The sequence below is a fragment of the Phoxinus phoxinus genome, assembly GCF_949152265.1.
Source record: "Phoxinus phoxinus genome assembly, chromosome: 10".
In the NCBI taxonomy this organism is placed as follows: Eukaryota; Metazoa; Chordata; class Actinopteri; order Cypriniformes; family Leuciscidae; genus Phoxinus; species Phoxinus phoxinus.
The window spans coordinates 29,091,358-29,103,551 of NC_136885.1; the positions used below are offsets into that span (position 1 = coordinate 29,091,358).

Genomic DNA, 12,194 nt, shown 5'->3' on the forward strand with positions numbered 1-12,194 from the left:
TGGTCCCAACCTTTTTTAATGCCACACACTTATAATTTACTCAGCCTCATGTTACAAACATGTTATTGATAGGCAGCTTCAGTCACCATACACTTTCTTCTTTGGTTCATGCAACGAAAGTGAATGTTGACTGAGGTTATCATTCTGCCTAACAAACCCAAAGAAGAAATAAAGTCATACTAATTTAGAAAAACACGGGGGTGTAAAAATAACAGAATTGTATTTTTTGGGACATGTCCTTTTAATATGAAATTATCCGCGTGGTCACGTGATAGCCCGCCCTTTCTTTTCAAACGCCATGTTTACTGCGTACGTACATCACCACCAATAGGCAAATCGCCTAATACTAGGCAGCAACACAGTGAGTATATATTAAAGTATGAGCGCATGGGTTTTATTGAGGTTTTATAAACGGTATATTTTTCTCTATAGTGTGTTTTTACGCACACGAAGGCAGGTGGTGTAATGATTTTTTGCAAAAGGTAATATAATTGTGTTTTGGTGAGCAAGTAGGCGAGACAAATAAGCTAGCGTTAGTCTGGTGTGCTATCAATCTCGCGCCGCCTAAAAGCTTTAAGTCGGAAGCACACGTATAAGGAAAAGTTTGATTTTCACCCACGTTTGCTTATATATCTTACATTTTCACCAGTTTACCTTACATTTGTTCGTAATTTTATAGCTTGTTAGCATGCCAAAATGTGTGTCTGTGCCTTATACAACTGGGATACAAACACGCGCCAAATTCGTTCTGCAGTAACAGTGCACTCACTGTCATTGATGTGATATGCGTCGACGAATAGAGCTGTCGTTTGTGTATGTTGTCAATTATATAAGTAATACTACTAAGTTACTATGGTATTCTGTTGAATTTGACGATTACAACACCGTTTTTTTTATTTAATCTAGGAATCAACTGAAAAAATTCTAATCATGAGTAAAGAAATTGTAGTTGTCAAGACAGAGGATCTTCCTGATCCTTTTCTGGAAGTAAACAGCATTAAAGTTGAAGAGGAGGAGGAGGAGGACGACAAGAAGAAGAAGAAAAGGAAGAAGAGTCCATCTGAGGACGCAGGGCAGGATGAAGTGGAAAAACCTAAACCCAAAAGCAAGTCTAAACCCAGAGTCAAATTGTGTAAGTTGAATAATACCAACAATAGATGCCATACCTATTCTTTCAAGAAATGTTATTCATGATGTCAATTAATGTTAAGCAACTTAACTTTGTATTGAGCTTTTATTTAATTGTCATCAGCTCATAAATTAAACAAAGCTTAATTACCCACTCAAAAGTTTGCATCATTGTCGTTTTGTAATTGTCTTTTCAGTCGAACCTGAAATTCTTGAAGGAAAACGGGAGAAAAAAATCATCCAGAGACTTGATTTAATGGGTAGACAGAAAGAAAAGCTGAAGATTGAGAGTACAGGAAGAGGTGACAAACTGGGAGACATTGCACGGATTAATCACTCCATCGGAAAACTTAAAGTCCCTCTGCTCAAACCTCTGCATAACATTGTATATGATCGACCGGGAACTGTAAGGTTTAGTTTGAGAACTCGCTTAACAAACAAATGCCCAAAAAACATATGTTACAGATTGATATTAATTTAATATGCTGATTAATGTTCATACAGGCATCAGCTCTGCGGAAAAATCTTCGGCTATTTAATGGATTTCCCTTTGGGCCGGACAGTGACCGTTACAACAAAAAGGTGGAGAAAGTGAAAAAGTAAGTCTATTTAACTGCTTTGGAGCTTTTTATATAAAGAGAGGAGGTATATATGATATATATATTTACACATCTGGGGTAAATCAAGGCATGAAAACAGAAATTATTTTTCTATGTCCGATGTTGTGCCCACCACTTTATAAAAATAACTCACAAATGTAGCTGTTACAGAGGAAGCATCTTCAACTTAATAAAATTTTTTTGGTTGAGATGCATTGATTTTTGAATTCTGGCCAATGCTGATAATAAAATTTTGAAGCAAATATGCAATATTGGCACATACTGATAAATAAAAATGCTGTGTATATATATTTTAGGACAATAATATTATTGCTCATATTTCAGTTTTGTGTAGTGATGCCCATGTGCATTCACATAATAAAACCATCAGTAGTTTATTCCATCTGATAATTAAGTTGTGATTGGTTTAAAGTGGGTGTGATAATGATTTTGTCTGTCTGGCAGGCTTCAGAAGGGACTGCTCAAAACCATCTGTCAGACTCTTGATCTGGAAAGGACTGGAACGCAAATTGTTCTTTCTGAGAGGATCATGAGATTTCTTGTACAGCCAACCAACTCAGGAAAGGTGAGATCTTCCTTTCTGAACAATAACAAAACACATTATGCCACTGTACAGCCAATGTACTGCTGGAGATTAAATGTCTGATGAGTTTTTCTTTTGCTGTTTGCCAATGACTTTGTGTGTTTATCATCTGCAGCCTGTCCTAAAGAAGAAAAAGAAGACAACCAAAGATACCAAAAGAGAAAAATCTTCATCCAAAAGTAAAAAGCCACAGAAAAAAGTAGAAAGTGGAAAGTCCAAACCCATTGTCTCTGATTCCAGCAGTGATGATGATGACGACGACGATGAGGAAGAAGATAGTAAAGAGAACAGTAAGGGCACTGAGAAGTCAGCCACAGCAAGTCAAAGAAATAAAGACAATGAAGATAAATCTTCTGATGAAGTGAAAGATTATCATTGTCCGATAGAAGACAGTGACGAGGAAGAAGTGAGTGAAATGTTTCTTTTGCTTTTCTGGGCGTTATAGTTGACACTGTGTGGTCAAAGATTTTAACAAATTCACCAAATTAATTTTGTTCAGACAATCTATAGACAATCATACTGTGTTTACATTTGCTTGTGTTTTGTCTGCAAATCAACAGAAATCTCCTCCTCAGAAGAAATCTGACCAAAAGTCAGATCAGACTACATCAGATGACAGTGACCGAGATGTTCATGAAGACAAGACTGTAAAAAAGGTTGGACAAACACTTACTACTAGTAATATTTTTGCATTCTGAAATATCTTTTAAAATTGTTAATATAAATGCAAGCTTATTTAAGCGGTAAGAGGGATGCACCAGTCACTTCTTTTCATGGCTGAATCAAATTGCCCATTTTTGTGTGTGCTTATAAACACAACTTTAATAGGCATTAATTGGGGGTAAGAGGAAAAGGATTGATGGCATTTTCTTTTCTGAAGACAGTCAGTTCCCTACGAAGATGGATTCATATAAACCCCCACCCTAAATTCAATATTTATATTTTTCTTCTTGCGGTCTCTGGTACAGTATTTCCTCTGCTGGCGCCTCTGTGTTTTCATCTCTTTGGTTCCATCTTCAGCATGTCCCGTCTCTGGCTTGTGATAATGTCCTGTTTACAGACGTTGCGATATTTCCACACAAATTACATTTCGGAAAATTATTGCAATGCAGTTTGTGTGCAAGTCCGGAATGGAGATCAACCAAAAAAACAAAAAAACAAAAAACAGTGCATCTGTAACTTATTTGAGCTTGTAGTTTTGGTGTGCTGTAAGTCAGGCATATGTCACCAAAAATGCTGAATAATAATTAGTTCATTTGAAGCTTAATTTGATAACCATGAAAACGGCTATATCTTTCCGAAGAATTTTGAACCGCCTCTGCAAGAAATACTAAAATTACATTTGACACCTTCAGAACCTTTCTGAGTTTTAGTTGACACTGAAAAAGTGACACACATGACAAAGATTTTAACACACATTCTCCACATTTATGATTGTATTGTTCAGACCATCTATAGGCAGTCTTACTGTGTTTACATTGCTTGTGTTTTGTCTATAAATCAACAGAAATCTCCTCAGAAGAAGAAATCTTCCACCATGAAGTCCACAAAGAAATCTGACAAAAAGTCAGATCAGACTTCATCAGATGACAGTGACCAAGATGTTCATGAAGACAAGACTGTAAAAAAGGTTGGACACAATTACTACCAGTAATATTTATCCACTCTCAAATATCTTTTAAAATTGTTAAAATAATTTCAAGCTTATTTGTAGGGATGCACCAGTCATGACTCTTTGCATCCATCTTCAGCATGTCCCGTCTCTGTCCTGTGATAATGTCCGACTTACAGACTTTGCAATATTTCCACACAAATTACATTTGGGTAATTATTGCAGTGCAAGTTTGTGTGCAAGTCCGTTATAGAGATCAGCCGAAATAGAAAGAAAAAAAAATGTTCCAATTTATGGGCGGTCGACCGGTCCATCTATACTTATTTGAGCTTGTAGTTTTGGTATGCTGTAAGTTGGGCATATGTCAGCAAAAATGCTTAATAACAATTAGGTCATTTGAAGCTTAATTTGATGAAAAAATGAAAACTCTATCTTTCCGAAGAGTTTTGAACCGCCTCTGAAAGAAATAGCAAATTTACATTTGACGCCTTCAGAACATTTCTGAGTTTTAGTTGACACTGGAAATGTGACACGCATGACAAAGATTTTAACATAAATTCTCCACATTTATGGTTTTACAGTTCAGACCATCGATAGGCAGTCTTACTGTGTTTACATTGCTTGTGTTTGTCTATAATTCAACAGAAATCTCCTCAGAAGAAGAAATCTTCCACCATGAAGTCCACGAAGAAATCTGACAAAAAGTCAGATCAGACTTCATCAGATGACAGTGACCAAGATGTTCATGAAGACAAGACTGTAAAAAAGGTTTGGACACAAACACTTATTGTTAATATTTTTGAATTCTGAAATTTTGTAACAATTAAAATAAATTCAAGCTCGTAGTTTTAGTATGTTGTTTAAATCAGACCTGTATCACCAGAAATGCTGATTAACAGTTCGTTAATCTGAAGCTTAATTTGATGATAATGAAACCTGCTATATCTTTCTGAAGAGTTTTGAACCGCCTCTGTCAGAAATGGCAAAATTTAATTATTAATTAACTATAACAAGTACATTTGTAGCACTTTAGATTTACAGATCTGCTGATGCTCCAGAAATGTGTTAAGTTATTCCAACTGATTTTCTTTCGTGCATACCTATTTGATGATTGCATTAAAACTGACATCATAATTGACAACTTTTTCCTAGACAATCAAGAAGCCTGCGGTAAAGAGAAAAGCTCCAGCAAAGCCTGTCCCTAAAACCAAGAAAGCTGACAGCAGCAGCAACCGAAGGAAAAAGATGGCAAGCAAGATCAAGGGTAATAATGCAGCAAATTCTTCCGGATGCAATACCAAAAGTTCTAGAATTAAAATGACATGCAATCCTTTAGCATCATATCAAAACTGCAACTAGACACTTTGGTTTTACTAAGTGCAGAGTTTGACATGCTGTATTTTTCCTTCCAGATGAAAGTGAAAGCTCTGATGATGATCAGCCATTGATCAAGATGCTTAAAAAACCACCAACTGATGACCAGTTGAAGGAGGCGATCCAGGATCTCCTGAAAGATGCAAACTTGGAGGAAGTTACAATGAAGCAGATTACCCGACAAGTATGTGTTATTTCACAGCATTTATCGGGGACAAAATGGCTTATTTTGAGAGCAGGATTTGTACGGTCAGGAAAAACCTGGAAAGGTCATGGAATTTTAATATAACAATTTTCAGGCCTGGAAAAGATTTGGAAAAATAAATAAAACCAGAATGTTTTGGAAAAGTCATGGAAATTAATTTGACAAATATCTGTATAATAGAATATTGATTTCAAATATCAACAGTGTTCAACAATGGCTACGTTTACATGCAACCAAATAATTTGTTAGTAATCGGATTGATGGCTCAATCGGACTGAAAAGCCTTCAGCCTTCAAGCCTTCGATCCGAAAGAAATTTCGATCGGATTGAAAGGGGTGGCCTAGTCCTTTTCTAATCCGATCGAGAGGGCATGTAAACACTTGATCGGATTGAAAACCTTAACTGTAAGGACTGCACAAGTGCAATGACGTTGAAATAGCGTAATGAAGTATGACGCGCTGAACGAGCTGTTCTTCCTGATGAATAAAGTGTCCCGTCATTCTAAAAAATCTCCTTGCACTCCGCGTCTGTGAAGTGGAGCAGGACAACGTGCCACCAGTCCTTGTTTTGGATTCTCATCACTTATTTATTTTTATTCTTAATTTATTATATATATATATATATATATATAAAAACACATTTCTAAGTTTGTTTTAATTATGTTATACTTATAATATTATGTTGTTTAATATGTATCTGCCATGTAGGGCTGTCAACTTTAGTCGTTTAGTCGACTAATCGGTCGATGCCGTCTTGGTCGACTGACATTCTCATTGGTCGACCAGTTGCATTTTTTTTTTTTTTTTTTTTCACCAAGAAAGAAATTTTAATTGATTTATTACTCTTTGATATTTATTCCTTTTATAAACAGTTATATATTACTGTATTCTAAATATAATTAGCCTGTTTTATCCCCAACTTTAAATGCTTTAATTTAGGCTATTTTATTTTGTAACAGTGCCACACAGTTTAGCGCACCACGTAGAACACTCGTGAACCGCACCTGTGGCTGGCTGCACTGCTGCTTCACGCTCCGTAAGGAATATAGGTAGTTTTGCTGTATTCATTCAGTTAGAACACTACTTGTTTTGGCTTTAGTCGACAAAATGCCAAAGAAATCAAAATATTTTGTCTGGCTGCATTTAACAAAAAAAGATGACAAGACTGTGGAGTGCAAGCTATGCGGCCTAAAGCTAACTTACCATAGCTCAACGACCAATATGACCTATCACCTAAAAGCGGTAAGCGAGATATACATGTGTCAGATAGCTGAGCTTGCTATTTCTAATGTCTAAAAGTTTATATATTTTATTGGTAATGTACTAGGCGCATCCCCAGGCCATGCCACAGGCGTCAGGAAGCACACAGACGCAACTAGAGTTTGTTCATCCTCTGTCGGCGAAGAGAAAGGAGGACATCACTAAGGGGATTGTGCATTACATCGCCCAAGATATGAGGCCAGTCAACACGGTGGAAGGAGAGGGCTTTAAGAACATGTTTAAAATCGTCGAGCCAAGATATACCGTGCCAGCACGGGAGACTGTCATGCGTGCGCTACGTTCGCGGTTTGATGGACTTAAAGTAAATGTAGACCAGTTACTCCAATCCTCCGAGGCTGTAAGCCTCACAACTGATTTGTGGTCTTCGCTTAGAGTGGAGGCATACATGACAGTTACGGCCCATTTTATCGATGCGGACTGGAAAATGAATAGCGTTGTGTTAGAAACAAAGCAGATGGATGAAGCGCACACGGGAGAAAATCTCGCCGCGCGACTCACTCAAGTCGCGGACGCTTACCACATTCCATCAGAGAAGCGGGTGTCAGTGGTAACGGACAACGCTGCCAACATGGTCCTCTCGGTGGAATTCCTGAAGAGATCCGGTCAGTGGCCAGATGTGGAGTTGGTTAGGTGTGCAGGCCACACCCTGCAGCTGTGCGTAAATGCTGCCTTAAAAGAAGACCCGGTGTCGTGCACGGTGGCTGCGGCGCGCCGTCTTGTTGGGCACTTCAAAAAGGGACACAAAGCAAAAACGGGTCTCAAAGAGAAACAGGTGCAGCAAAAAGTTCCTGAGCACAAACTCCTCCAGGATGTGGCCACCCAGTGGAACTCCACCTGCTTTATGTTGGAGCGACTGTTGGAGCAGCGCTGGCCCATCACCGCCGTTTTATCGGACCCCAATTACACTAAGAGGAGTGACAGCAGCACTTTGGACATGACAACAGAGCAGTGGAATATGGCTGATGACATCACAGACGTTCTTAAGCCCTTTATTACACTGACCGAGCTGTTGTCGGAGGAGACTAACACATCCCTGTCTGCGGTCTTCCCAATGCTTGAGAATCTAAAAAAATGTCATCTTGTCGTCACAGATAACGATAGTCCAACAAAGAAGAAGATGAAACTGAAGCTTGTGCAGGAAATAGATAGTCGATGGAAACTCAAAGACCGAGTTGTGATGACAAGCAGCCTGTACATTTTAACTGCAGTACTGGACCCGCGCTTCAAACAGCTACCTTTTCTTAATGATGAGAAACGGGATGAGGCCTATTCTGAAGTCGTAAAACTTGCACAAAGCCTCTCAAGAGACAGCGCAGAGCAGACAGTGGATGATGAGGACCCGTTGGCAAAAAAACAGAAAACGGCAAAAGAGAAGGAGATAGCAATGCTTCTTTGTGGACATGGTGCAGAGGATAACCCTGATGAGCCAAGCGCACAAAGATCCTCTTGCGACGAAATGAAAGATTATCTTCTGGACAGAAGTAAAGTGGACACTGCTGGGCCACTTGCGTGGTGGAAAAATAATGAGGAGAGATATCCACGACTTGCTCGGGCAGCCAAACGCCTGCTCTGCATCCCTGCAACCTCCACTCCTGCAGAGCGCATATTTTCCAAAGCAGGATTTATTGTTAACAAGTCGAGGAGCTGTCTTTTACCCAAGAATGTGGACATGTTAGTGTTTTTGGCCCACAACATAAAAAAGGTGGACTAGGCCTTCAGATCTGTAAGTAGCCTTAACGGCTTTATTATGCTGACTCAATAGATTGTGTTTTCTTATGTTTTCGTTTTTATTTGTACACTTGACGCGTTTGAAAATAGCCTAAATAATGTAACAAAACGAAAATAAACCTATAGGCCTTCCTATACAGCCTATTATTATTAGGATTGTTTTTTAAGGCTATTTGGGTTTTTTGTGTGTTTGTTTTAAAACGACTAGATCGGCTGGACAAAAGTTAACCCATAGCTTTGAAAGTAAAGAAGAATATACAGCCTGTATAAACGAGAGCTTTTGTTAGGATTTTTCATTGTTTAGCAGTTATATTTTTTTTGTAGTGTGTGGTGTGGTCAGGTGCGCGATTGTGACGGTCACTATAGACCTAGGACAAAGCTCCTCACTTTGCAGTTAAAAAAAATCACTTAATTTTCAAATAATTGTATTATTATTATTATAGTTTTATGTAGGGCTGGGCGATATGGCCCAAAAAAAATATCACGATATTTTTTTATATATCAGTCGATATCGATAATTATCGATAAATGTCAAATCTTTATTTATTTCAAGTTTAAAGACAGATTTGTACACCTAACTGAAAGCTGTAGAAACCAGAGCGTTGTGTTTTTAAACTACTCTTTATTGTCAGAACATATCATGACAAACACTTGCCAAGCAGGGGAACATTTCACAAATCCGAGGTAGAACATTCAAACATTTGTCATTTTTCCTTAACAAAATAAATATCTTTATTTCAGTAGTATTAGCTTGAGTTAGGATGCAGATTTACTTTATACAATTTATGTTCATTAACAAAAACAGTAACATCTGTTAAAAAAAAGTAACAACATTATTTTTATTTGGTAAAATGTAATATTCTTTAGTTTTATTAAAATGAACCATTGGACATCCAGCATCATGCATTTACATCATGATAACCACAGATAAAATGTAACTTTATGGTTTCTATGGTATTTATGAAAACCAGCAGCCTAAATACATTATTAAAAACTGTAATTATATTCCATTAGTCTTTTAAGACATTGTCTACATTAATAATATTATACAATTCAATATATATATATCCCACATTTCATGATGCAGTTAATATTACTAGGCTAACGTTACAGTAACGTTAAATCCGTGGTAAATGATGGGAATGTGTAACTTAGACGGAAAAGCCTTCTGACTGTATCGTTGCGCACAGTGCTTCTCCTGTTCGTCAGCGCGGTCTCATCTGCCTTTAAACTGGTTTAAATCACTGAGACATTTGTGTTCCTCGCTGAATTCAAGCGCTTCTCACTGGATCTAGTGACCGAGACCGATCAGAGTAAACGCGTCTGCTCGAGTGAGCTCGCGCTCGCGCTGCCGTTTGGACTTTGAGCCGAGCGGATAAACGGTCCGTGTGGCGCGCGCGGTTCAAATGAGATTCGTTCCGCTTTTGGCGCAAAAACATTATCGAACATTTATCGAGCTCTTGATATCGTTTTATCGAGAAAAATTATATCGCGATAATTATCGTTATCGTTTTATCGCCCAGCCCTAGTTTTATGTATTATGTTTATTTTTATTTTATTTTTTTATAAATGCTATATGACAATTGTTTAATGAATGTTCAATCAATCAAAATGCAAAACATGGCGTCTTTTTTTTTGTTTGTTTTTTTTTTTAGTCGACTGATCGTTGCACAGGACAGGATTTTGGTCGACTAAGCATTTCTTTGGTTGACTGCAGCCCTATTGCCATGTAATAGCCGGTGATGCTGATATGGCAATAAACTCAAATGCTACAACTGCTATGGATTCTCATCCACGGACAGTTTTGGGTGCAGGGAGGGACATTTTTACAGCGTTATGAATAAGCAGCACGGCACAAAGGTTCATATGCTCATTGTCTCCAAATTATGACCAGAAATGGATAAGTATTAAGTCTGCTGTTTAAAACAAGTAAAGATCTAATGTAGGAGAATGGTTATTATGCGCTAACAGCAGGAAACTGTATATTTGTTTGTTATGGTTAGCGTTAATGTAAACCCTACGTTCAGATTCATCAATCGGAATAAATTCAGTCTGATTGAAACAAAAGTTGTGCATGTAAACGTAGCCAGTGATTCTCAGAAATCGCTTTCTGCACCTTAAATTCATGCAGGTGTAGTTCACCACAATAGATGTTCCACTAAAGTTTGACAACCTGAAAAGTTTCCAAATAATTCTATAATTTATGAACTTCCTCTTTGTTGTAGGTTTATGACAAGTATCCAGACTTTGATCTGACCAGCAGAAAGGAGTTTATCCGGGTTACAGTTAAAAGTGTAAGTACCTCCAAAGTGATAATCCAGTATTTCATAATCGATTGGTCAATAAGAAGCTGTTATAATGGGTACATTTCTTGTTTTTCAGTTGATATCATGAAGTGAAGAGAAGAAAATGTCTTATTTAAAAGGACAGCAAGGGTGAAGATCGTATACAAGACTTGATTTTCATTACACTGTTCACAGTTGTGTAGTTTTTATTTTAATTTTATACAAAGTTTCTCAACTTTCCAGCAAATTCTTCTTTTTAACATTTTAAAAAGTCTTTTCTAAAGTTAAAATATTCACATTTGGCAGTGACTGATGTAGATTTTGTTTGTTGAAATATACCACATTTAAAAAAATATTTTTTCCCCACTTACTTTTTATAATGGCTCATAGCATACATAGCCACTAAATTGCATTTTGACAGTCTTAGAAAAGGCTGGCTGTGGCCTGCAATTACATTACAGTTGATGTTGCCAAGATATCGTACACAATATTTAAAGTATTTGGTACCTGTTATTAGCACTGGGTTTCATTTTTGAGGTCCTGAATGCTGATTTGCAAAAATACTTATTTAGAAATTAGTGTTTTGGTCTTTTTTTTTTTCTTTTTTTCTTTTTTTCAGCATACAATTTGACAGTGTCACCTTCCATTTCAGTGTTGTGCTTAGAATAATTTGGGGTTTTAATACAAATTTTTAAAGAGCTAAAAGCATTTAACATTTTTTTAAATCTTTGTTTCAGTTTTGTTTTTGTAAATATGCTTTGCATGTTCTGTTTTCTTTCCTATATTTGTAATACTAGTCGTAAGGATCAAACATAACTACAATCTGTATCTTAAATGTAATTCATACCTGCAGGTCCGTGTTGTAGAATAGGTTCTCTGATAGGACAAAAGTTAAGTTTGATCTGTTGTATACACTGACTTCAGTAACCGTTTTATCAGTTATCATCCATCATACTCTGTCATAATGGATCACAAAAACTTCAAAACAGAAACGAATGTTTATTTTGTAATAAATTGATTTTTCATAGAATATAACCTGTCTGTTTCTTAAGACTGAGGACTTTTTGATGGGTTCTCAAATTGTTTATGTCTCAGTTAAAATAGTTTTAATGTGTTACTCAACCTTTTGGACTAATTATGACAAAGATGATTGTTTTTAATTATTCTCTGTGTTTCGATTTCCCAGGTTTATTGACATTGTATGAACAAAATATTCTTCCGAGGAACTTTCAAAAAATAGATAAAATTGTGTTCCCTGACCGGGAATCGAACCCGGGCCGCGGCGGTGAGAGCGCCGAATCCTAACCACTAGACCACCAGGGAATGTGTTGATATGGATGCAAAAATAAACCAAAATCTTACGTAAACGTATTATCCTA

At 37.1% G+C, this 12,194-nt stretch overlaps 2 protein-coding genes across 6 annotated transcripts; both read left to right on the forward strand.

Moving 5' to 3' along the window:
• Positions 1–231: 231 nt before the first annotated feature.
• On the forward strand, positions 232–12,072 carry dek (DEK proto-oncogene). Of its 4 annotated transcripts, XM_079624583.1 has the most exons (14): positions 232–361; positions 433–482; positions 907–1,132; positions 1,326–1,534; positions 1,633–1,727; positions 2,193–2,313; positions 2,447–2,737; positions 2,892–2,987; positions 3,839–3,961; positions 4,589–4,711; positions 5,096–5,207; positions 5,356–5,501; positions 10,756–10,824; positions 10,913–12,072. In XM_079624583.1, the coding sequence occupies exons 1-14, from the start codon at positions 247–249 to the stop codon at positions 10,922–10,924; spliced, it is 1,788 nt and encodes a 595-aa protein (XP_079480709.1). In that variant the 5' UTR covers positions 232–246; the 3' UTR covers positions 10,925–12,072. The 4 variants fall into 4 exon arrangements, with proteins under 4 accessions (XP_079480709.1, XP_079480711.1, XP_079480710.1 ...); XM_079624585.1 differs by lacking the exon at positions 433–482 and having other exon boundaries at positions 299–377; XM_079624584.1 differs by lacking the exon at positions 433–482 and having other exon boundaries at positions 299–361.
• On the forward strand, positions 6,419–10,390 carry LOC307004942 (E3 SUMO-protein ligase ZBED1-like). 2 transcript variants are annotated; one of them, XM_079624587.1, is made up of 2 exons: positions 6,419–8,525; positions 10,186–10,390. In XM_079624587.1, exon 1 carries the CDS (start codon positions 6,864–6,866, stop codon positions 8,511–8,513), a length of 1,650 nt encoding a protein of 549 aa, XP_079480713.1. In that variant the 5' UTR covers positions 6,419–6,863; the 3' UTR covers positions 8,514–8,525; positions 10,186–10,390. The 2 variants fall into 2 exon arrangements, with proteins under 2 accessions (XP_079480713.1, XP_079480714.1); XM_079624588.1 differs by having other exon boundaries at positions 10,205–10,331.
• Positions 12,073–12,194: the final 122 nt, after the last annotated feature.

Excerpts from the sequence above, each read along its gene's own strand:
- LOC307004942 (XM_079624587.1), top strand. The coding sequence starts at position 6,864 with ATGCCACAGGCGTCAGGAAGCACACAGACGCAACTAGAGTTTGTTCAT.
- dek (XM_079624583.1), top strand. The coding sequence starts at position 247 with ATGAAATTATCCGCGTGGTCACGTGATAGCCCGCCCTTTCTTTTCAAA. Across the intron at positions 362-432 it reads TAATACTAGGCAGCAACACA|TGTGTTTTTACGCACACGAA; the intron begins GTGAGTATATAT and ends TTTTCTCTATAG. Across the intron at positions 4,712-5,095 it reads AAGACAAGACTGTAAAAAAG|ACAATCAAGAAGCCTGCGGT; the intron begins GTTTGGACACAA and ends ACTTTTTCCTAG.